The sequence below is a fragment of the Cydia fagiglandana genome, chromosome Z, assembly GCF_963556715.1.
Source record: "Cydia fagiglandana chromosome Z, ilCydFagi1.1, whole genome shotgun sequence".
In the NCBI taxonomy this organism is placed as follows: Eukaryota; Metazoa; Arthropoda; class Insecta; order Lepidoptera; family Tortricidae; genus Cydia; species Cydia fagiglandana.
Genome location: NC_085959.1, coordinates 41,960,819 through 41,985,919, shown reverse-complemented (window position 1 = coordinate 41,985,919; position 25,101 = coordinate 41,960,819). Strand labels below are relative to the sequence as shown.

At 40.8% G+C, this 25,101-nt stretch overlaps 1 protein-coding gene across 1 annotated transcript in view; it reads right to left on the bottom strand.

Annotated features, from left to right (window-relative positions):
- Nucleotides 1–7,256: 7,256 nt before the first annotated feature.
- Nucleotides 7,257–25,101, bottom strand: part of LOC134678138 (nuclear pore complex protein Nup205) — a 32,094-nt gene continuing 14,249 nt past the window's right edge. Inside the window, exons 19-35 of the mRNA XM_063536589.1 lie at nt 24,788–24,923; nt 23,818–23,992; nt 22,699–22,861; nt 21,033–21,145; nt 18,017–18,161; nt 17,662–17,802; nt 16,711–16,852; nt 15,960–16,075; nt 14,889–15,519; nt 14,531–14,703; nt 13,918–14,129; nt 13,399–13,536; nt 13,035–13,245; nt 12,490–12,661; nt 11,944–12,099; nt 11,389–11,507; nt 7,257–10,438 (exon numbers count right to left, since the gene is read on the bottom strand). Of these exons, the coding sequence (XP_063392659.1) occupies nt 10,370–10,438; nt 11,389–11,507; nt 11,944–12,099; nt 12,490–12,661; nt 13,035–13,245; nt 13,399–13,536; nt 13,918–14,129; nt 14,531–14,703; nt 14,889–15,519; nt 15,960–16,075; nt 16,711–16,852; nt 17,662–17,802; nt 18,017–18,161; nt 21,033–21,145; nt 22,699–22,861; nt 23,818–23,992; nt 24,788–24,923 (3,012 nt within the window). The 3' untranslated portion in view covers nt 7,257–10,369. The remainder of the gene's footprint in view (nt 10,439–11,388; nt 11,508–11,943; nt 12,100–12,489; nt 12,662–13,034; nt 13,246–13,398; nt 13,537–13,917; nt 14,130–14,530; nt 14,704–14,888; nt 15,520–15,959; nt 16,076–16,710; nt 16,853–17,661; nt 17,803–18,016; nt 18,162–21,032; nt 21,146–22,698; nt 22,862–23,817; nt 23,993–24,787; nt 24,924–25,101) is intronic.

The window sequence follows — 25,101 nt, the reverse complement described above, 5'->3', positions numbered from 1 at the left end:
CAGTCCGCACTGGTAACTATGAATTCATAAGTTTTGTTGGTAAGGTTTAGTGTATTATTTAAAAACTTTGTTTAACTTTTGACTACTGATTATTTTCATTTAATAATTACGAGTATCTCCTCCTTTGAAACAGGTGGTTAAAATGGGTGCCCCTTAATACGCCTAACATTAATTGTCATAATATGAATTCGCATAACAGATTTGGCATCATAACATTCAACAGGCATAATATTAAAAAACAACATTATAAGTACTAGCGTATTTTGAGTTTAGTGTCGCATGCACCGCAAAGGACGGTATGACGGATAAGGAAATTTTCTGCACCTACTGTTCAAAAAGTTCTGCGAAGTTCAGTGACAGTGGTCCGACGGCCTTTGACGTGTACCGAGCTACTAACAACGGCGATGACAGCGATGTGTGCAGCTCGGGTGCGCGCGTCTGCCCGCCCCCCCCCCCCTCTGTCTCCCCTCGTCGAATGACTGTATAGACTGTGGTTCAGTGCTGGAAATGCAAATCATTCGGAACGAGCGATCGGCGGCGGGCCCGTTATTTTTCACGGCCTTTTAACGCCACAATCAGGCCACCAACAAATAAGCTTATTCATTTCTAAAAGTAATAAAGGCCGCTTCATGATGACTGGGAAAATACGAGAATTCAGGCAGATTGAAATATAGGTACCTATTACAAATACAGATCGTTTATTTACCAGAACATGTTTACAAATTGAAGCTTACAGATAATAAACATGACAGAGAGGTTACGGAAATTCTACAACTAAGCGAATATCCGTAGGTAGATCTCTCTGGGGTTATAAAAATACAAAAAAGAGTAGGTACATGAATAAAATAAATTTAAAAAAATAACAATCTATTTCATCATTCAATTCAATTTATATCATTTGATATTTACCACTAGCTTTTCGGTGAAGGAAAACATCGTGAAGAAACCTGCATACATCCGCGAAGAAATTCAAAGGTGTATGTGAAGTTGGGGATTCGGATACGGGTTGGGGAACCCGCATTATAGCCTAAACCCTCTCGTGCTTGAGAGGAGGCGTATATGGGCAATTTTTTTTATTTTATATTATATTTTTTTTCTATTTTATATTACAATCTATTTCAGGTTCACCAAAGAATGCCATAACATCTGACGTTTAAGGACCTCTAAGAACTGCCACCATCTCTTTCTTTTTTATACATTAGATTTTCCAAGATGACGGCGGTTTCTGGAGGTATCTTTACTACTAGTCTTTATTGGAGTAATTTGTATAGGTAGAGGCTAAAATGTCGATCTATTCATAATTTGAAGAATAAATAACTTTGACTTAATCCATTCAACCTTTCTGTTTCCTGTTAAAATAATAAGAACAAGCGCCTCGCTGAAGGACAAAGGAAACAATTTCGGCGTATTTCATTAATAAGTAGCTAAAATTTAGACAAAGACAATACCTCCTAATTCTGTTCCCGAATGCTTATCTTAAAACAAAGTAGCACCACTTTCCGTTAAATTTAGCTTCTGCCTGCGATTTTGTCCGCGCTATAGTCGCCAATCGCATTCCCGTTGAAACTCAAAACCTTTATTTTGCTCTGAAACACTTTACTTGAAATCTTGAAACCTTTTTTTTAACTAGATAACTTATCAGCTTTTATATTTATAAGTATATAATTATTAATATCTTAAAATTCATCTAGGATTTTTCCTAGAACTCGGGAAGAAAAGAAAAATCTAAATTAAGTCCTACAAATCTTTCACGAGCGATAAACAATCCTTTAAAGTTACCCCAAATTATGATGCCGTATTAACTAGAATTTATGGGCGTTAGCGTAATACGTGATTGATTGGGCCATCTAGTGCAAGGCGAAAGATACCCGGGGCCCAACCAAGACGATCATTTATACAAAACGTTCATCGAAATTTGAAAGTATGGAAATAACCCGATAGTTTTTTATAAATGCAATTATTATTTCATTTTGATAGTTTGTCGATTTACTATTGTCACCCTGGCTACGACGGGTTCTGATTTCAAAGCACAACGTTGTACAGAGCCCGTTTACCCCACACACTAGCGCCAGTACCGCCGTATCGAGCCGCTCCGAGCAGCATTAGCGTAATACCTGAATAGCGTCGTTCCTGAGCGCGGCGAAGCGTGAGATACCTTCTGTTCTGATTTCTCGGTCCGATGCTACGCGTTTGTCGAAGCAGCAAGACCTCTGTAAATATACGATACTGTGAATGAAATGAAAATATAAGCGGTTTAACTTACGTCTTACATTTAATTTACTGTCATTGTGCCTCATGACATGATAAATTAAATGTAATTATAACTGGGTCAAGCAAATCTTGTCAGTAGCAAACGGCGGCAAATTTGAAAAATCGCGGGTTAGCAACACTGTGTTCGAATAATTCGAAAATCGCGTGTCATCTGTGCTTTATCTGTGGAATGTGGATCGCGAATGACAGCCATCATCTTTGTTTACATTCTGAATCGATTCTATTTCAAGAGATATTTCTGCTGTGTCACCATTAAATACCAATATATTAAATAAGATTGTGCTTAATCAAAGCTAAGATGCCTACGGTGGCAACTGAGAAATCTAATAAAATATTAAAATCCAGTAGTAGGACATCTACCTGCTCAAGCAATGATTTTATTCATACATTCTTGATTAACGGCATAGTCCACTTCTAATTTTATTTTGAGATCTTCAAATTAGATAATCATTTTTATTAACATCACACACCGCTTTTAAATTGTCCGTCCATACCTATTAATAACAATTTCAAACATTTTCAATAGAGAATCCGCGAGTGACAATTTGAATTGGCGGGCGCGCTCAGCGGAAAAAAAAGTTTAGGTTCGATGTACATTGTACATTGCTGCTTTTCTTAGCGCAATACTACTCTTTGAGTGTTGCCCTACTTTAGTTTGCTTTACATTGCTACTGACAAGATTTGCTTGACGCACTAAATTCGACACAGCGGTCATAAATGAGGAACATCAGACACCGCATTATGTAGACACCGTTCAGCCTCCCCTAAAACGTAATATTTTTAATACATATTTGTAGTTTACACGAGTTGAGCATTGGCCGTAAACTTGACAGCAACTAAAATGTCTAAAACATATTACTCTCTTAAGAAAGAAGAAAAAAAATACGCGTTTGCCAGTTTATTCCATACATATTTGTTCAAATATAATAAGCGAGTCTGTAGAAAGCAGTTATCTATGTTAATCGTCAACGAAATAAGCATTTCCTGTCTCCATTTGAGTTAATTACAAGGAACTAATCCAAGGTATTTAAATAATTGCATGCCAAAGACAAGTTAGACAGACTGAAAACAGCTCAGAATAGAACTGACGATTTGACCACGATATGTGCCGAGAATATAATTATAGTTTCTCTGAAACTATTAATTTTCGCTGCACAATGAACATAAACATATTCGTTGATGACCCCTACGAATTACGAGAGATTAGAAATATATACACGCCGCACATATAATAAAGGGCTGGCTAAAGCGACGCACATATCTGCAGATTGCCTTTCTTGACTAGAGGCGAAGATGCAAAAGATTAACTCGACAACAGAAGATAAAGTTAAATCCCTAAATGTCATAACACACGGAGGTCTGAGGGAGGAAACAGTGGAATGAACTGTCGCCCGCAGCAACGCACTTGCAACCCCTCTGTTATTGCAGGTGTCCTTGGGCAACGGTAATTGCTGACCACCGTCGCGTGATTCGCCTGCTCGTTTGCCTCCAATATATATAAAACCTTACCGTATGACTCACTAGTCACTGTACATTATACTTAGGTAGGTACTTACTTTCCATACTTCCTAATTTCTTCCTTGTTAATACCTACTCTTAGTTCTGTCGCGTCTGTATTTGTTTGCTACTCTGTGCCAGCGTTTACCACCTTTGATCATAAGCCGCCGCTAAGTATCGAGCAGCAGTATAGTATGTGCCTATTACGCCCGACGTCGGTACGATTACGACCCTAAACGAAAGCCGAACGCCTTTCTGTGCCGAAGTGAATAATTTAACATTATTATATTCCTTTCAATTTCAGTCAAGTAGCTAAATACAGCTCTAATGTTTATTATTTTTATTAATTATCTATGCACATAAGTACCTACGAGTGGTATGTACAACGCTGGCTGACAAATTTTTAAATATATAGTTCTGCTATAAACGAAGAGTAAGTAATTGTAACTAAATTTGTAAATAATACAAAACAGAATTGCGTATGTATTCATATTTGTAATAGGTATAGTAAGACTACTTTCCATTTTCGTTGCATAGCGATAGATCACCCTGTACACACAATAAAATAAACTGTTGTTGTCCAGCAAACATAGACACACTGTAATACAACGGCGCGATTCGGGAAATGAATCAGAGATTCACTAGATATGAAATAGTAAAGATATGTGACGTTCCACGGCAAAAGGTACCTTATAGCGGCTGGCGCTTACGCTACTATTAACGCCGCTCCAATATTCAGCAGGGGCAATGGTACCTTTTGTCGTGGAACGTCACATATCTTTACTATTTCATATCTAGTGAATCTCTAATTCATTTCCCGAATCGCGCCGCAAGTTTATATCGAGCCCTCAAAGTTGTTTAACTTCACAAGTGATGAATAAAGTCCCGGGGCCGGAACGATTGCCATAAATTACTAGTTCAAAATAATATTGACGTTGTAGGGTTAAATGTAAATAGTCAGGTTGAGTTCCGATCCTTATATCGTAGCCGGTTGGCGCGCAGGCACACTCACTCGGCCATACGCCTTATATTATAATACTAGTTTTAGGCGAAGTACTCTAAACAATTTATTACTAATAAGCTGAAGTAACCCTTTCTGTTTCTTTTTACACGCCTGGACCGATTTAGATGATATTTGGTTATAAATATTGAGTTAAGCGGGGAGATCATAAGATAATTTTAATCACTGACATGTTTCTACGCAGAGGAAGTCATTGGCTTAAGCAAGTATTGTTACAAGTTATAAATGTAAGAGTTGATGCTTAGTTAACTGATGTATTGTAGATTGGAAGACTGAAACCATCTACACGAAACATTTTAACTTTAACCTCGCGGTATATCGCTGTCGCTCGCATTAACGCGTACCTGCCCAAATGTCTGAATTAACTCGGCTCTGGCAATGTGGCAGAATTTGTATAATAAAGACCGGTCTGGCCTAGTGGGTAGTGACCCTGCCTGTGAAGCCGATGGTCCTGGGTTCGAAACCCGGTACGAGTAAGGGCATTTATTGATGTGATAAGCACAGGTATTTGTTCCTGAGTCATGAGTACCTATCTACCGTCGTCGCCTAGCACCCACAGCTACAAGCTTTGTTTACATAGTTTGGTCACAGTACACTAGTAAGAAGTCCCGTAGTATTTATTTATTTTTTTAGGTATTTACAAAGGTGGCAATTACCAATAAATAGGATTTACCTTATATCGAGCTATATTGGAAACACCTTACCTCAGATATATTCGGGGCAATTCGCCGGGTACCGTCATTCCATCGCTTTAGGCAAATATAGGGAAATCACTTTAGATTCGCAATCTTTGGGGTGAGAAGTCAACAAGAAACACTGCCCATACAATGTCGGATCATGCTTCGTGTAGGATTGTATATTCCATCTGTAAAAACAATCTCTAGGTAACTAGTAGGTAGGTGTACTATATACTTAATAATTATAAACACAAAAGATTGGTACTGCCTATACCCGTCTATCTTTGACGTCTTTATACTTAAACCGATTTCGAAACAAATGTCATATGGAGATAGTTTATTTAAGACCCGCAGATCACATACACAACGTTTAATATAGACAGAAGCGTTAGCGAAGGTCTCCGCTTTAACTCGGGCAAAATGCCTTCATATGTCCGCGGATGCTCTTCACGAGGCACTTTGCACCTTTCTGGACTTTTCTTCAAGAGCTGTAACAATAATAAGCGCCGACGCTGAAACATGCAATTCGGACCGCGGGATGTATGATTAACTCTCCTACTTTCCTCCTTTCCCTTGACAAATAGTCACCGACCGCAGCCGCGCAAACAGATGGATCACTTACTATTACCCGGGGGCGCGACGCGAAGAAGGGCAATGTGTATAACAGTGTATATTATATAATTGTATGTATGTACTGTCACAGATCAACAAAAAATGATTACAGGATTGCCTGTCAAATATCAAAAGTACGACCAAAATAATTGACGCGACAGTTTTAATAACAAAACTTTCGTGAGACACAGACATATTAAATATATTAAGAACGGGTCACTCACGTATTTTAACGTGTTTTAGCGTTTTTCGACTTAAAATACGTGAGTGACCCGTTCTTAATATATTTAATATGACGCGACAGTATCTCGCGTCGCGGCGAAATAGACTACCCGTCCCTCTTTTAGTAACATACGAGTAGGTACACAGTTAGAATAAGACGGGTAGTCTATCTCGCCGCAAGATACTGTCACGCCAATCATGTGCTAGCCCGGCTGGCGCATGATTTTATTTTCCTTTTATTATAATGTCACATCGTCCTACGATTTGACGTTTAAGGTACACTGCCACACTTCGTGACGCCACGTCGGCGCGCTCATTCTTTCTTCCGTGCGCCACGTCAAAGTCTGACCTGGTGATGTGGCCGTGTCGTCGCGGCTGGGGCGACGCGCTGCGGGTGGAACTCGTTACCCGGGTGACTAATCACCGGCGGGCGATTGCTGCGACCCACCACTGAGGTGTTTCGGTTATTCCGGTGGTACATTTAGGTATAGGGTATATACCCTCGATCCTTTCAGCAAATATCTATCCTAATACTTTTTCTTAATACCAAAATCGCATAATCTGACACATTAAAAAATTAAGTAGGTATATACCGTTTATGAGGGGCGTTTTGCGCGTAGAGTACGATTGTTGCACTTTGACCTACATTTCTGACTTTTTAACATGTTTTTAAGCGACTTTTTAACATGTTTTTTTTTATATGTTTACCAGTGTTCTCCTGATTATGGTTAGTGGTCTAAAGATGCTGGCCGCGTAGCCAAAACGCCAATCGCTTACGCTCCGCAGCGATCGAAACGCAACTGTCACTGTCTTGCTAGATAATATGGAATAGTGATAGAGAGACACAAAGCGTATCGTTGTCGAAGCAATAGCGATTGTACCTTCGCTAGGCCGGCTGACTAGATAACTTTTGTGTTTCATTTGCCGCCACAGGGTGAATAAATAAATAAAACATGAAAAAAATAATGAAACTTTATTCAATATTTTTCACTTCATAATCGTCACGGAGATTATTCACAATCAAAAACTTAACATTACAATGACAATCCAATGTATTATTTCATTTTTTCAATATTAAACAATTATCGAACTTTAAGTTTTAGACACTGTAACTAAAATAGTGCCCCTAGTGCAGAGGTTCCCAAACTGAGCTCCACGGCGCCCTAAAAGGATCACCGTGAGGCAATCTGTCTCACAGTGTTACCTATCTATTTCGAATACCCTAGCTAGGTTAGGGCCCGAGATTAAATTTTAAACTTTCAAGTGCGCCGCAGACTGAAAAAGATTGGTAACCCCTGCCCTAGTGTATAATGGAACAGTCAGCGCCAAAAGTAGGGGATCAGACTACGCCTCAAAAGTATTACTAGGTACCATACTCTAAAAACATAACAAAAAGAGATATGTCTGTATACGTAGAGCAGTTGAACTGTAACTATTGACGTATATCTCAGGAATGGCCTTACGGACAAAAAAATGGGGTATGAATGAGGGAAGTACAGCGGTGTAACACCGCTACAACGCAATCGGTTGATGAGTTCGCATCACACGCGCGATTAGTCGCAATTAGTTGCGTTAGACTGTACGGTTAGCTCGAATTCGTGAGTGACACCGCCGAACTAGTACCATTTTTAGTGCCCATAAGGCTCGTCCTGAGATATACGTCAATGACTGTAACATACTGGTTAGCGCGAACTGTGGAAATGTATATCTATTTGGTAAACTGTTGCAGGGTGGCAGATACTTTTGGGGCGTTGTTTCAACCGCTTTTGCCGCTCACTGAACAAAGTTTTAAGGACAATTTACTCTTTTTTTTCTTCGCTAAATATCTTGAACTATTGATTGTAAACAGTCAGACATTTTAATGAAACCTACAGACATTATTTCTTTGACTCTTTTAAGTTAAAACAACCTGAGATTTAAGAAGTTATCGAAAAAAAGCGTACAGTCGCCGTCACATACATATTCGATCAATAAACACCTCGCTCTGTCCTTGCAGAGTTATTTTTCTGGGTTAGTCACAAAGCTTAACACCATTTACAGGTTCAGCTATCGCAACCATTGACATATATCTAAGGACGGGCACTAAGAATGGTGCCAGTTCAGCGATGTGATGTCACTCACGAATCGCCAAACTCACGAATGCCAATCGTACAGTCTAACGCAACTAGTTGCGAACAATCGCGCGCGTGATTCCAATTCATCTACCAATCGCGTAGTGGCACTATTGGGTCGAATTCGTGTGCGTGACACCGCGCTGTACTGGCCCCATTCTTATTGCCCGTGAGGCCTGTCATATATGCCAATGATCGCAACATAACAAGAGGCAAACGGTGTGTATTTTAGGCGTAAAAATGTCACCTCTGTTTTAAATGTGTCACTGGTATCTCAATTTTATTTGCCCTTAACCGAATTGAATTATTCGTTTCAGTGGCCTTCTTATATTATGTGACCAATAAACAACATGCATAACAATTGTTTTTACTATTTTATTTAACTCCACAGCGTATATTATTTGTATAGGTATGTGTCTGCTTCAAATGTTGCAAGTTAAATTTCAACCTCCTGGTATATGATTCAAATTTCGTACGTCAAATATTTTTTACACAATTAATTGTATAAAAGTTAGGAGCTTCCAAAAATACGTTTACATTTTCTCCTAATAACAAAAAAAAATCGAAAAAAGTCTATCGAAGAGGCATAGAGTTAGACCAAGATAAGTCTGCAACAATTTTGATAGCACACGAGGTGCAAGTGTTATTTTTAACGTCAAACTTCAATGAAATTATGACGTATAAAATAACAGCCAAGAGCTTCAGTATTCGTTTAGTATTTTATGCGTCATCTATCCTTGCACAAAGGAAGCATATTGAATACTAACCCATTATTATATATGTACACATCGTGGATAGTGAAACAACCGTTATTCAATCAAAAGATGTTATCAAAGATCCTAAATAATATATATCCCTGAACGGACCACGCAACATTTTCATTTTTTTATTGAAACATTGCGTGTGTGAGCTGTCATCTCGGTACAATTTTCACGTTAGTAAAATAACAGCTGTACTGACATGCAGCTATCATACGCACAATGCTTTTGTAAAACGATACTCAGTTAAATATATAACACTTATTTTATTATACATACTTCGTCTGTTTAGCATTAAAAAAGATTTCATGATCTTGACGCATATATTTATTGAAAAACGCTTTTAAAAAAGGTGCAATTTTTAAAATTATTACTACTTATGGAACAAAAAGAATGTACATGAACAACAGTATTTTGCTAATGCTAAGAAAACGAATTATAATACCGATTTCCAAACAAAAGTTCAACATTTCATACCGTTCAATCGACAACCTATTATAGGCATCGGCACCAGAGTTGAACACACGCACACAACTACAAATCATATTTTATAAATTTCCCAAAACGCGAAAGTATTCTTTTTTTCCTGTGATATCATTCTGAAAAACTTTCCATTTCTTAAAGCTTTTCGCTATTTGCACATGTTTATAGTACAAAATAAGTTGTAATTAGGTACTTACAAACTTCGAGCAACACTGGGAAGAGAGAGGGCATTTGTACTAGTTCCCCTCTGCCGAAGCGTACGTACAACAGTACCTATGGCGGTGCGTGTTGTGACTCATCCGTACACAAAAAGAGATCGAAGTGTGCAAGATTTGACTTTGGCGTGTGTCATTTTCTATGTATTTGTGTCGTCATTACCGATTGTATTTTGTGTGTAGTGAGTGACAAGTGCGACTGTGTGCACGTTTCCCCGCAAAAAATGGCAAAAGTTATCGCTTGGGCTCCTCCCTCCCAACGAGGCGGCCAGTGTTGCTCGAAGGGTAAGAAGTTTCTGGCCCCCTAGCCAAGGTTACAATCGCTATCGCTTCGACAACGAAAAGCATTATGTATCTCTATCACTCTTCCCCATTAGTGTGACAGTGACAGTTGCGTTTCGATCGCTACGGAGCGTTAGCGATTGGCATCTTGGCTACGCGGCCTGTTTAGTGTTTTATAGCGAGGTACTGAAGCCGAACCTCGTGTTTGGGCGCAGGCTCGCTAGAACTGCATCATGGTCTTGATGTCCTTCACGATCACGTCCAGGAAGAACCGCTGCGTCGACTGCGTCTGCAATTATACAACTATTAGTACTACCGTTTGGCTTAAATCAGCCGCAAATGGTGTTAAAGGTATGAAAATCGGCACGATTAATCTTTAAGCCATTTGAATCAATTTGACCCGTAGCACCAAATATTAAATATTTAATAATAAAATTAAATATTCTTGTATGGTAAAGAAATATTATTTGTTCAGAAACCAACCGTGTGTGGTATTAGATGAAAGGGCATTCGGAGCCGGTTCCTAAAATATATCACATTATTACATTTCAGTCACTTGTATTCAATTAAAATTAAAATAATTTTCAAAACATGCCAATTACTGCATTTCGGGCTGTACCGTTATCAGTTATCACTATATTAGTTATTTATACGGGAATATATCGATTACGCATAAGAGGGTTACGCATACTACGTACTCGTCCATACAAAAAGAGAAAATGTTTTTCCACTTGTAAATATTTTCCTTTCTCCGTGTTTTTATTACGTCATAGACACAATGCAAGATTACCCTTATTCATAACCGCGTCACAAGCCTCAATTAGCTAGTAATCGTTAGTCTTTATCCGTCATTTTGTATTTGTAAGAAAAGGATAAAACATAATTTAACTAAATTAGGCCCATAAAGTTTTATGAATAAGGGGGTAAGTTTATAGGTGTTCCTATTTTCAAAATTAGCAATTTTTTTTAAGCTAAACTTAAATAAACCTATATTATTCTGAAGCAATCAACAAAATCAAAGTGATTGGTTAAGATTCATTTAGTGGAAACCATTTTCTCCCAGTAGTTAGCTAGCTAGTAGTAGCTAGTTTTGTTAGTAATTAGCAATTTATTCTTCCCTCTTAAAGATTGGTGTGTGCAAAAAGAAAGCCATCACAACCGAGTTCTGAAGTTTGAGCCAACGACGGCCACGATTGTAATGAAATGTTGAAAGTGTGAGGTGACAAGAGCATGACCCACCTCCGCGCAGTCGAGTAGGCTCTGCGTGAACCGCTCGCTGAAGGTGGCGGCCAGCTCCTTGCGCAGCTCTGCCGGGACGATGCCGGGCGCGGTCTGCCACGTGCCGTTCAGGGCGGGGGCTGCAACGAAACAACATCTGTAGCCTATTGATCATAATACATTCAAAACGTAACTGTAAAACTTTGAGCTTTAATCATAAAGCTTTAAAAGAATTAACAGTTTGGAAGTTGCTCATACGAGTCCGGCAAGAAAATTAGGTGTACAAGCTTTGATATTATATAACTATAGATAGGTTATACTCGTACATATGGAGCACAAAAAATAATTACATTTAATTTTGATTAATTTTCGCATTCCAGTCCTCTTTGTCATACTCGTTGTTAAACATGAGCTTCTTTCTCTTTCGGTGAGCGGCAGCACGTACACATATCTCGCTTGCTCAAGTGCGACTAAAGGCTATTTTTACAATTTGTTGGAAGGTAAGCGCTTTGATATTGGAACGCCTATAACATATCTTGAGTTATATTCATCACACAATGATATATATGTAGATACCGTCAGCTCGGTGCTTGGAGCACTGCGCCATCCTCCAGAGCAGGTGCAGCGCGAGGCAGGCGGCGTGCGCGCACTGCTGCACCTGCCGGCGCAGCGAGCGCGCGCGCGCCGCGCCCGACTCGCCGCAGTCCCCGGAGGGCAGCAACGCCCGCATGTCTGGGAAAAAGCATGTCAAATCAGTACAAGAAACAACCGTGATAGACCTACACACACCGATGTTCAGACAAAATGTTTACATAATTGCGAAATTTTCACATGAAATAATAACGGAAACTTCTCATCCTGGGATTAAAATTGTACACTTCCCTCGTCAAATTTTCCTGATATTTCCGTTAACATTCCAACTTTTTGCAAACTTACACATCGATGCACCGAATCATGACTTCTGATATTTCATGATGAAATAATTATTCACTTGATTGTCTTACCGTGAGTCAACAAAATATACCAAGTTTTTCTCCAGTGATTAAGTACGATACATAATGAAATTAATGAACTTCCGTGTAGTCAGCTGCCACTCCGTCGAGTTGAAGAGGTAATACGTACCTAACCGATGCAGGGTGGTAGTGAGCGCCTTGTTGTTGTGGTGGGCGTGCGACACGGAGTCCTGCAGGAGCGTTAGGACCGCTGTGTACGGCGGCAGTGGGCCGGGGGCTTCGCCGTTCAGGAACCACGACTCCACGGTGTTGCGGGTGAATGTCAGGATGTTGCACACGATCTGGATATAAGTTTATAGATAAGGATAATACAACTATATTATAAGGCAATCTTACAGAAATTCTACTACTGCCACTATAAATTCAATAACAGTTGTTTAGTGGGTATTAATAGCAACTAACGTTAAGATTATTGATTCCGATTTTACTGTATTTTTTTTCTGTAGAGGTGCTAGAGGATAATAGTAAACATTTATTGATAATTAAAGTAGTACAAGAATGTGGTAGCCGGAGGGGCTGGAACCGCGGTAACAGGGTCGCTGGCAGCAGGCGAGATCCGTACCCGGTGGTACGTCGTGATGTCGCGGTCTGGGGTAACTGGTGGCCGGTGGCACCTCGGCAACAGGGCCGCTAGTAACAGGCGGGGTACTGTACCCGGTAGTAAGTGGTGAGGTCCAGGTCTGGTGCAGTAGGCGCCCGCTGGAACCTCGGCAGCAGCGCGGCGAGCAGCGGGCGCGTGCGCGCGACGCGCTCGGCCGCCAGCTCGCCGGCGGCGAAGGCCGGGCACGCGGAGCAGCGCGCCAGCACCGACGTCAGCCACTCCACCTCGGTCAGCAGGCCCGGGGCTGAGGTGGGGTGGGCGGCTCTGGAGAAACATCACTTGTAAGAATTTATTGAAACACATCCAACTTGTCAGTAGATAAAGGCGCGAAATTCTAATTTTCTGTGCCTGTATATATTTATTATGCAAACGCGTGCGGTTGAGTTTGTCTGAAACTAGGCCAAAAATCGCGCATACCGTAGAACCATATCCATGCACTCCACGTTGGTGTAAAGGAGATGCATGATCAGATGCACGCAGCTCTCATTCTCGCTGCCCAGGGTGGTCAGCAACGCGTCGCAGAGCGCCAGGGCCGGGATCAGGATTTGACGATATCTGGAAATTTTAAAATAATATTATTTTGTCTAATTATCGTACCCCAGGGTTTTGGGTGCGAAAATGAATTCGTGTATTTATAAATTTGTTTATTGTACATTAGTTGCCAAACTCAATTAAAAATAGGTAGTAAGCTCCAAATGTGCTTAGAAAACATTAAAATACTTTTAGTTTTCACAGTTTAAACTAGGTTTTTGGCTAGTATTAAACATTCCCGCATCCAAAACCCCGAGGTATGCTTATTAAGGTAAAGAAATCTTAATTCGTTGATATCTATAAAGTAGAAACTAGATAATGACGTAAGCCAGTCAAACTTAGGTTTTTAATAAAATAATACTGTTTCGTATGAAGTGATTTGACCTTGACGTAGGTCAATGTTACCTGTCGGCCTGGTCGGGCACGAACTGTTGTTCGCTGGGGGCGTGTATGTCGGGGTGGCTGCGCAGCGCGGTCAGCTCGGCCAGCGCTTGCAGGGCTCCGTGCGCCAGCAGCGCCTCGGCGCCGGCCGCCGAGCCCGCCACGCGGCACAGCAGCGCCATCTTCGACTCGTACAGGTAGATCACGCGGAGGGACTTCGGGTTGGGCTCCACAGCCTGTGACCAAGTCATATTTGGTGGTTTATTTTATATATCTACCAAAAGGGATTATTTTAAAAACATATTTTGTGAATAAATCTAAAAACGAAGACAAGACAAATTATTTATTTGTAAACATAGGTAACAGTGTTGGATAGGTACAAAAAGTATTTGAGAACGCTATGTTTCGCCGACAGGCATACAAATTTTAAATTTAATAAGGTATACACATACCAATTAAATTACATTATTACATTACATTAATTTATTACAAGCAAATATACGAAACAATTAATTTACTATAAAAACGCCCTATTCAATTGATTCGTTACTTCAGCATATGGGAATAGGCATTGGCAGATTAGTATGAATATCCTTTCAATTGTAATGAGTTCTACGTGTGTGTATTGTGTAGTGACCTCGCGAAGCCCCTCGTCCATGGAGAGCAGGCTGTCGATGAGCGCGCGCAGCAGGCCCTGGTTGCTGAGCGCGTCGATCCAGTCCGTGCGCGGGTCTATGTCGATGAGCGAGTCGATGCACGCCAGCGCCACCATGCGGCACGCGTCGTGCCCGGCTCGCACGCAGTCCGCGCCTAAACAGACAAATATATCTTCTGTGCTTCATATCATAAATCATATCTTGAGGAAATGACTTTCAATTTTCAAACAATCGGAACCAGAAGCTTTAGCTAAGTGGGAAAAGGCGATCTATATCTATAACCAAACGCGATGACTCCCAAACAAAATAAATGAAAGAAGATATAAAAAAAATACCAACCTATAATACTGTACAGATTGACGCCATAATATTTAATGTCATCGATGACCATGGTCTTCAGCGAGGACTCCTCCTTGCTGTGCCGCACCCGCGAGGCGTCCAGCCGGCTCACGTACGTCGTGTCCTGGCCGTCCTCCTCGTCTTGATGCTTCATGTTCACTATATTCAAGAAGTTGAGCAGCGCCCCGTACAAGTTCACTCTGAGTTTTTGAGACTGGTCGCCCGACACGAAGATCCAGGAGAGGATTTTGTGTAGGATGAACTTGAGGGGCAGAGATTTGGTCTGCATCTGGCTCGAGCCGAAGAACGTAGTGTCGAAGTCTGAGGATTTCATGTTGGACTCCTTCCTTTGCAAGATATAGCAGTGTCTTAGATTGACTAGGAGCAAGAGCACAGTTCCGGAGGCCAGTACTCCCAGTTGTGGTATGACAGGCGGGTCTGCGTCGGGTATTTTGTTGAGAAGGTCCTGCAGGATGCTGATGAGGAGGTTCTTCTTGGCGTCGAGGGTGAGCAGGTCCTGGGGCACCACGCAGAAGATGATCTCGGTGAGCTGCCGCCACGAGTCGTAGTAGTGCGTGAGCGTGGCCGCCAGGTTGCGCTGCTTGTTCACTTCCGTCACGTAGTCCAGGACCTGCAATTATAGTCAAATGAGTCTAAAGTTTAACAAAATAAAAAAAACATCAAACATCGCCAAGTGTTTTTTTATGCTACATCGGTGGAAAACAAGCATACGGCCCGCCTGATGGTAAGCAGTCTCCGTAGCATATAGTCGGCTGCAACTCCAGGGGTGTTACATGCGCGTTTCCGACCTTAACACCTGGCACCCTCGTTGAGCTCCGACAACCTTAGGTACTCACAGGCAGGAACACAACACTATGAGTGGGGTCTAGTGTTATTTGGCTGCGGTTTTCTGTAAGGTGGATGTAATATACTTCCCCAGTTGGGGTCTGTTCTAGATCTGGAATAACTTCCGCTGTGCTGTGCCCTACCAATGACAATGACATTAGCAGTGCCTATACCTCTCTCTCTCTCTTTGTAAGCGTGTCTCGACAAGGATGGTGAGTGGCATACCTTCTGTATCTCGGCCGAGACTAGCGCGCGTTGCGGCTGCGACACGGGCAGCGCGGCCAGGTCGCGCGCGAGCAGCGCGTGCACGCGCGACACCGATATGCGCTTCGATGATGGGCCTACAAAAGGTTGACTAACTTGATTTGGAGTCCCACATAACAAAATATATACATTACACGATACACACTATGCAGATTTAAGAGAATATTTTTTTGGATTCCGTCACAGGTATTGTTTCAATCCGGATACTCTTCATGTGAGGTCTACTAATCAATTTTGTTTATTTTACTACGCAAAACTTGATTAGTCCAAATTCAATAATAAGATTACAATTTCATAAATGATACCTATATCAATACATAAGTCACCTAACAGCAGTTTTGCTATTCGATGAAATGAGTTGAAATTTGATTTCCCACTTGATACAAATAATTATTTATTGGATAGAATATAAGGTTCACCGTTATAGTATTTTTCAAACAGGGAGGGTACGCTAATGCTCTAGATTCCTAGGATAGCGGCGCCGTCATATAGCGGCCATCTCCATACAAATACTACGCCATTTATATTTAGCCGTATTATTTAGTATGGGTACGGCCGCTATATGACGGCACCGCTATCCTAGGAAAAACCGATCTACAATTTTGCGATATTTGGCGTTTTCAGGTTAAAAATTGTATGATGATGACACCTGTCAGCCTGAAGTCGCCGTGTTTGAGGAATACTGTAGTCATATAAGGATGTAGGTGTTTACCTGCAGGTATATCACAGCTGGCTATGGCCTGCGCCAGCAGCGTGGGGTTGAACAGCTCCCACTGCGGTTCCGGCGGGGGCGGCGCGGACACCGGGAGGGCGCTCAGGCACCTCCGTAGTAAACAGCCTTCGCCTTCCCATTCCTATCAAATATCAATAAAATTAATTCGTATTATATTCATGTCAATTAATAGCTGACTTCGAGCAACACCGGCTTCCGAAGATAGCTAGTCAAAACAATGGTATTCAATGTAAAAGTGAATTCTTTTTACAAATTGATCAATATTGATACTCTGATGATCTGTATGTACATAAAAATATTGTAAATTTTAGGAAAAATTGTGAAATCCATAATATTAATACTAGAAATAAACATAAGTTCGCAGTGCCCTTCACTCGGCTCCATAAAATTAAAAAATCATTCATGGGTAATTGTGTAAGATTTTATAATAAACTTCCAAACCATATTACTGAATTATCTATTAATAAATTTAAGAATTATGTAAAGCGTAAACTTATTTCCAAAGCTTATTATACCACACAGGACTACATGAATGATAATACAACGTGGGATTAATTGTTATTGGAAATGATTATTTATTTATTAGGTATATTTGATTATTGATGAGGAAATGGATATTCCGATGTAATATTATCTACTTGTTTGTTACTTATGCTTTTTTTGACATTTAGATTTTATTCTAGAAATTCTAGACTAGTATTTTTTTATACAATTTTTTTTTTTAATGTTTGACGGTCCTTTTGTGAAATTTGACATGTATAATAATCCAATTTTATTATGGAATAATATTAACATCAATAAATTGCTCTGATAATTAGATTAAGATTAATTACGATTCATAAGAGCTTGTTGCTAGGCCTACATGAATAAAGTATATTTTGATTTGATTTTGATTGATTTTGATATGTTAGGTGGTGGAGTGGTGGGTACCTGCGGGCGGTTGGTGGCGGCGAGCGCGCGGAGCAGCGCGCTGATGGCCGCGTGCTGGCGCGCGCAGCACGCGCACCCCACCTCGCTCGCGCACGCGCGGAGCACCCACGAGCGGGAGGACAGGGTTGCTACGCACGCCGTCTGAAATCAAACACAAGCGGTCTGTCAAGTAACTATGTAGTTTAAAATGTCGAATGATAAAGTAGACCAAATGGGAACGAAACACAATCGGCCTTAAGTATAAGAACTTTAAAATGGCAGCCAAATAAAGAGATACTACGATACGTCATCTGTAATTCAGTAAAACAATAATATGAAAAGCGCGCGGGTTAAGATTAGACAGTGCAGTATATACCTGGAGGTTGGTGGTGGCGCGCACGTGTCGCGAGAGGAAGTGGTCCCGGGCGCGCAGCAGCCGCAGCGCCGGCGCGGACGTGTTGGCGCGCGCCACCACCCAGTACACCAGCCTGTAGCAGCTCTCGATCAGGTCGTCTGCTTGCCTGCATCATTCCAACACTACTATCAACATCTGCTACGTGTCAAATAACTAATCTAATTATGTATACTCAATATTATGATTGATGCAATTTTGTTATGCCATTATTGTATCTGTATAGAGAACACCGCTTATATTTCTGGCTACACCAGAATTCCTAAATTGATTCTATTAAATGGTAAAAGCACAGCTCTTTTTTTAGCTACCCAAAGGCAACTAGCCTGACAAGGCCGCACTGCTGCTGAAAATACGTTGACGCACAGTTTACGCAGCAAACTTTAAGACAGGTGTGGTATGGTCGGTACCTTATAGATGAGAAATTAAAGAGGAGTTATTGCGTCAATGCCGAACACGCCAGCACCTCTAGCACATCTTGCATCCGCGACTTAGACCGCGACTCGAGTCGCCATTCCCGCGGCTGTCAAATCTGTCGATTTCCGTAGCATAACTTGTACCCGCGACTGCAACAGCCGCGTAGAGAACTCAAAGTCGCGGCGCGACTCGTCAGTGTTACCCGGCGAAATCAAAGTCTAAACAAATCGATATTTGCAAGTGGCAACACTGAATCGGAAACCAGGGATGCGCTAAATCATTCGTTCTTTGGTGGTAAAAAATCTAGTTTTTTGTCGATGGTTAAGTTTTTCTTGTCAAAGTCAAGGAACTTTCAAATTTTGTCAACATTTAATTACGGGAAAAATATGAAAAAATGTAAGTAATAGAGCCTTATATAATTAATATTGATAATATTCCTTAAAATATATATTGTTTAAAAATTTCTGTTTAATAAACCTTTTAAATAAAATATTTTTGTAAGTAACTATAATAATGGAATTGCTATTATTGGGTTTGTTCTCATATTCCTATTGTAAATTGTGTTTTTTTTTTTCAGAATTAGTTCAGCATTATCCTAGACACGATTGATATCCCAGCACCGAAAGGAAAATATTATTAACAGGAACGTGCCAACGGGACCCGAAGTGGAGATTCAGGAAAAGAAACACACTAGGCAAGCTTGTAGGTTTCAAACGCGGAGCTGTCCCCTTTTCTAAATTAACTAAGATGTGAGAAGCGCTTTAGCTTTAAGAACACCACCGACGAAGTGAACTATTAATAATAACCCTAATGGTTATGGCGTACACTAAGCTGCCACAGTAACTCTCAAATAAGTTTCATATAGTTTTTCTTGTGCCAATAATGGATGGCATGTGTGTGTACTGTGTACCTAACTGTTTATGATTTGACAAATTGATATGAGAAGCTTATTTCATAGTCCTCGATGAAGTCATGACCATATTTTACTGTCTTGTTTATAAACCAATTTTCTTTCCAGGGTGATATTTAATTGTCCTACGCCGCATGTCGAAGAAAAAGGAAGAGAGAAAATACTTTTCAAGGGTAATAAAGAAGATTCTTACAATTTCTCTATAGTGGTTCTAGATGTTAATATATATTAGGTTTAATAATAAGAAGTCGAATATTGCAAGAATATATAAGGCAAAGCAATATACTATTAATTTAAATATTGTTTTTTTTTCTCTCCTGTATTTTTACCTGAAAAGAACAAAAATAAAGTAGGTAGGTAAGTACCTAGAACTCCTAGAAGCCATGATTAATTAGCTCCCCAATGCCCACTTCATACCTAATGCTGACAGCAACGTATCATAGCATGATCGTATCAGGCCCTGTCAAACATGAAGTGAAACATCTAGAACACGGGTTTGATCTAGAGGAGTTTCAATATGGTAGACCATATGATAACCGTACCTATGCTACCTACGCAGACTATGACATGAGCGTAATAACTCCTTCAAAATGTTGTTGGTCGGCTCGGTCCAGTCACGTCACGGTTTGGTGTTGGCAGGGGACGGAATGGTTTAGTGGGTGATGACTGATAATATTTCATACAAAGCATGATTTTGAGCCGGACATGATCCTGTTATAGCCACGTATTACATCATTCTGTTACAGTACGATGCAGCGGGCACAGGCCACATGTAGGTATGTTTTGTTGAAGTCGAGGAAGGTTCCAAACGGTACCTAAATAGTAAGAGATTGTTGAAATTAGACATCTAACCGTGATCCTAAATATTACTACTAAGACTATGGCTTACTTAATAAGTTGGATAGTTTGTTTTGAACATTTGTACCTACCCACCTCATCGGCTTCATTTATGTACAAGCAAGCGGGCTCCGTTGTTAGGTTGATGAAAGTTTTGTGTAAGGAAGTCTTAGGATTACTTTTACAAACTTACGAACCTGAATTGAAATTTAAAAATCCTACATATGTATGTACCTAATTACTTAATTGAGTACCTACAAACTAGCTGTTTGAAATTAAAGTTGTAAACATGATGGGTGTGTTGTGGTACTTGTAGGTATCACCGTGCATAATCAATATAAAAGAGTGCGTAAAGCGCATTTAGTGATTGTTCCATACTTCCTTATTCCTTAGGGCAATAAGTAATTATACAAATTATATTATTACATAATATATGAAACTTGTTTTTAAGTTATAATTATCATGAGTTTAGTTACAAAAGTACAAGCAAACCACCCGCGAGAGCGAGTCGCGTTATAAAGTCGCGTAGACTTCGACTCGCGGATTGACATAAAGACGAGAGAATATTTTGTCTCAAAATAGCCAGTTGTGCTACGGATTTTAGTTCAAAGTCGCGATCGTTGTCATTTTCTGACAGTGACACCTGATCGCGAGTTTGTCGCGGCTCTCGCGCGTGAGTTGTGCTGCCAACACGCGACAAGCCGCCAAGTCGCGCCGATCTGTCACTTCTCACGCCTGTCGCGGCCAGTTGTGCTAGAAGTGCAGACCTTGGTAGGTTTTCCGTTAGTAGCATATATTATAGTGTGGTTAGATTACCTTTCGTGGGTGTTCTGGCCGGCGATGTGAGCGTCCAGTATGTCGAGCACGGAGTGGAAGCAGGTGCGCGGGCTGCCGGCCACTCCCGGCTCGTGGAGCGCGCTGCGCGATATCTACAGGTAACAATATGGTTATAGTATTTTATGCAACCGTTGTTTAAGAGTCATTAAGATTAAGGTCAAAAAAGGCGAGTGGCGAGAGTAACAATTTGAGGCGAAGCCGAAAATTGTTAATAAAGACGCCCCTAGTATTTTTTGACTCAATTAAACAACGTTGCATACAATACTTTTTCTACGACCAAGCACTTACTTTGAAATAAAATTGAAAATTTAACAAATCTTTTTAATTCAAGAAGTAGCAAAAATGGGTGGTACGGGCGGGAAAAGAATGAATGAATGAAATTAAAAAAAAACATGTCTATAGTTCACTTATTTGTCAGAGATGACATATAAAATAAGGTTGGCAACACTGTATTACATTTAATATTTTTTAAGTGGTTATTACACGAACTATCGTAAAATCGCCAAAAAGATACTGTGTGTATGCACAAATTCTTTTTTGGGGAATAGACTAAAAGACTTGTCTTGACAACTATAAGGTAGGGTTTTAAAAGTGTGTGCATGACCCTTTCAATGACAAATAAAAGTACGGGAGTAGAAAATAGTTATTTGTTTTACAAGGGGGCAAAGTTGTTGTTTAACCGTTCGTGCTAATATTGATACCCGAGCAAGCGAAAGATTCCAAAATTTAACCACGAGCGTAGCGAGTGGTTCGAAAAATGGAATCTTGAGTGTTGCGAGGGTTTCAAAGCACGAGGGTTAAACAAAATTTGCCCCCGAGTGAAACACAACATTTTTCACCACACCGACCCGAAGCAAATATTAAATGTAAAATATCAAACAAAATCAAACCAAATCAAATTCAAATGAATGTTATTAAATATTTACCATCCAATATCATCATTTAAAAGTCAATTCTCCCAGAAAACATAAGAAAACAAGTCAAAAATTGCATTTGTTTACTTTGCCTCCCATGTGAATAAAGTGCAACTTTGCTATCAGTTTTTGAAGTGCAAAGTAAGCCTTTCCGAGCTGGTGTGGTGAAAACAATATTATCGCATTAACTTAACCGACTCGGTGCTGATGACACGCCTGCCGTGTCATCAATGTTTTTTACACATGGCTGATGACGCGGTAGGCGTGTTATCATATTCTATGGCGCATGGCATGGCTGCCGTGTCATGAAATGATTGTTCCGCGCCACACCCAGAAGTTATCGAAAATGGAACACGCAACTACACAACTGGCACATGAAGTAATCTTTATCCATGTGATAACCACATGAGGGCCCCTATTTCGTGGATTATCATTGTGTTTTTTCTAACCTAACCTCTAACTGCGTACATTCAGCACTACTGTTCGTTTGTGTTGACACGTTTGTTCAGGTACCTCTTTCATATTCGTAGCAATTGGAGATAAAGACATCTCTGTCTTTATCTCCAATTATCTCCAAGACAAAGTCTATGTTACACTAATTGGCAAAACTTACTGTGGGACTAGGTCGATTAGCATAAGATTATCCCATATTAATTTTATTTGAGCGCTTTCGTGGCCGCCTTTGTACGCGTGACAGTTGGGGTGTGTGTGTGTGAAGAAGTAACGCTTACGTCTTCGTGGTTGTGGTAGCCGAGCAGCAGGTGCGCCAGGTTGGGCGCGGCGCTGGGCAGCGTGTGCTGCAGGACGCCCAGCACCAGCTCCTTGGCGCGGCGCACGCCGGCGCCCGCCGCGCCCGGCCACTCGTCTGCGTCCAGGCACTCCACGAACCAATGACTGCAATTAAACTATGTTATTGGAATCACTACACCTTACAAAATAAACTCCCCCGTCGCATATGTCTGTGTTCGCGATAAACTCAAAAACTACTGAACGGATTTTGCGGTTTTCACCTATCGATAGAGTGATTCTTGAGGAAGGTTAGTTAGTTTTACTGGGCATTTTTCGTAAGTCGACAACCATTGTGCCTATTTTACGTGAAAAACGAAGTAGCACTAATCTAGCCACCCCAGCTTCCAGTGTCTTCAGGTTGCTAACTGCTTCTTGTATCCGGCAATGGCGACTCCATTAACAAATCTTATCCGGATTATGAAATAACTAACCTGAGGTTAACCGGTTAAACCTGGAGTTACCTACCATGATTATCAGTACAATTTGACACTGGGTTAACGGTTTAACGGGTTGATCCCGGATTAGTGGAATGGTGCAAGTGGCCATAAGTGCAAGTTGGAATGTCAAGCCACTCACCACTCCGCTCTGAACGACCCTATTCCGCGGCATTATATTAATTGACGACTCGTGAACCTTATAGCAATAAGAATAAATAGTATAGAGGGGTCCTGTCATAGTAAATGTTGTAGGCACTGTAAATTTACTGCCATCCATCGACACACGACTATAACTCAAAATAAACACGTATAAAATTATCAAAGAAATGAATATATATGGATAAATGATTTTATTATTTTTATATCATTTTGACCCATGTTCATTCACTGATATAATATATGTGTAAAAATTGTTAAATATGAAATGGTGTCGTCACGTCATCTAACCGAGACTAGGCCAAAGGTGTGTGCCATCTATCCGGGAATGACTTTTTCTTGATTTCCGAGGCATGTATTTTTTCTTAGACTTTATTCATCTTATACGAAGTTACATATGTGTTTGCTTAATGGTTATAGTAATAGTTGAAGGAGTGTTGTTAGTGAGAATAGATAAGTGATAGTGACCGTATCTCCCTCGCCCTGTAGCTGGCGTGCTCGTGCAGATGGCGCGCGGCGGCGGGCTCGAGCAGCGCGCGCGCCAGCAGCGCGGCGGCGCGCGCCGCGCACGTCGGCAGCGCCGCGCTGTGCGCCAGCACCAGGCACACCTGCGTCAGCCGGTCGCTGCCGTTCGGGCCCGGTTCTGTAACATATCTCCTATACACTCAGGAAAATTGATTTTCTCAAAAATGGACGGCAAAGGCGACTTTGCCGTCTAAAAAATAGGTCGCGAAGCGCGTAGTTTATGGTCAGTCAAAAATTAAAAAGTTAAAAACATTGCAGTCTCGATTTCGGGACTGCAATGTTGCATACAAATTCCATTATTTACTTTTTAAAAGTTGAAATGGCCATATCAAATGAAGGCACAGGCCCATTAAACAGCCAAACAGATTATTAGTACCGCGACTATTTAGCTGTCTCAAATAGGTTGGCGTATTTTCGGCAGAAAAATACACTTCTATTTTTTTATTAAAAAAATGAAAAGGCGGCAAGGGCTTTTTTCTGTGATAATGTATACGTAAGAACGTTGCTTTTGTAAAACATTTCTATGATATTTATATTTATTGCACCATTTTTGAGAAAAGCACTATATATGAGTCGGCTGGAAGGCTACTTGCTGGCTTCGGATTCAATTAAACGGACTCCCAAGGTCGTCCGTTTAAAACGAATCCTCAGCCTGCAAGTAGCTACTTCCGAGCCTCGACAATAATGTACTATTCTGTGTCACTTTATCAATATAAATGCCTGTGAGATCCTACATTATTGTCACTGTCCAAGATATATACATATATAGTAGTACAAAAATCTATTGTTTGACCGTTCGATCCACATTTCAAGGGTTAAGTCTAACGATGCAGAATACGACTACTAATAATGAATTGATTTATATTACCACCATCTTAGATTATGAAAATACATAGAGAAAAATATAAGTTACCCAGAATCAGTTTGGACAGGCCCAGCACGAGCACGGAGCGGCCGGCCTCGGTCGCGCTGCGCACCAGGGCGCGCTCCAGGGACAGCGCGCGCTCCAGTATCGTCAACACGTGACTCATGCATTCTTCCAGGTATTGCTACAACATACACACATGGTTATTGATTAAAATACGTGCGAGTAAACTCTAAGAAGTATTGTGACTCTAGGCTAGAGCTGTGCAGTTCTCAGAAAATATCAGCATTTAATATGAGAAACACTTTCGAGCAAGAACGCAGCAACAACCCGGGACAGACCGTCCTGGCGCGTTGGAACGA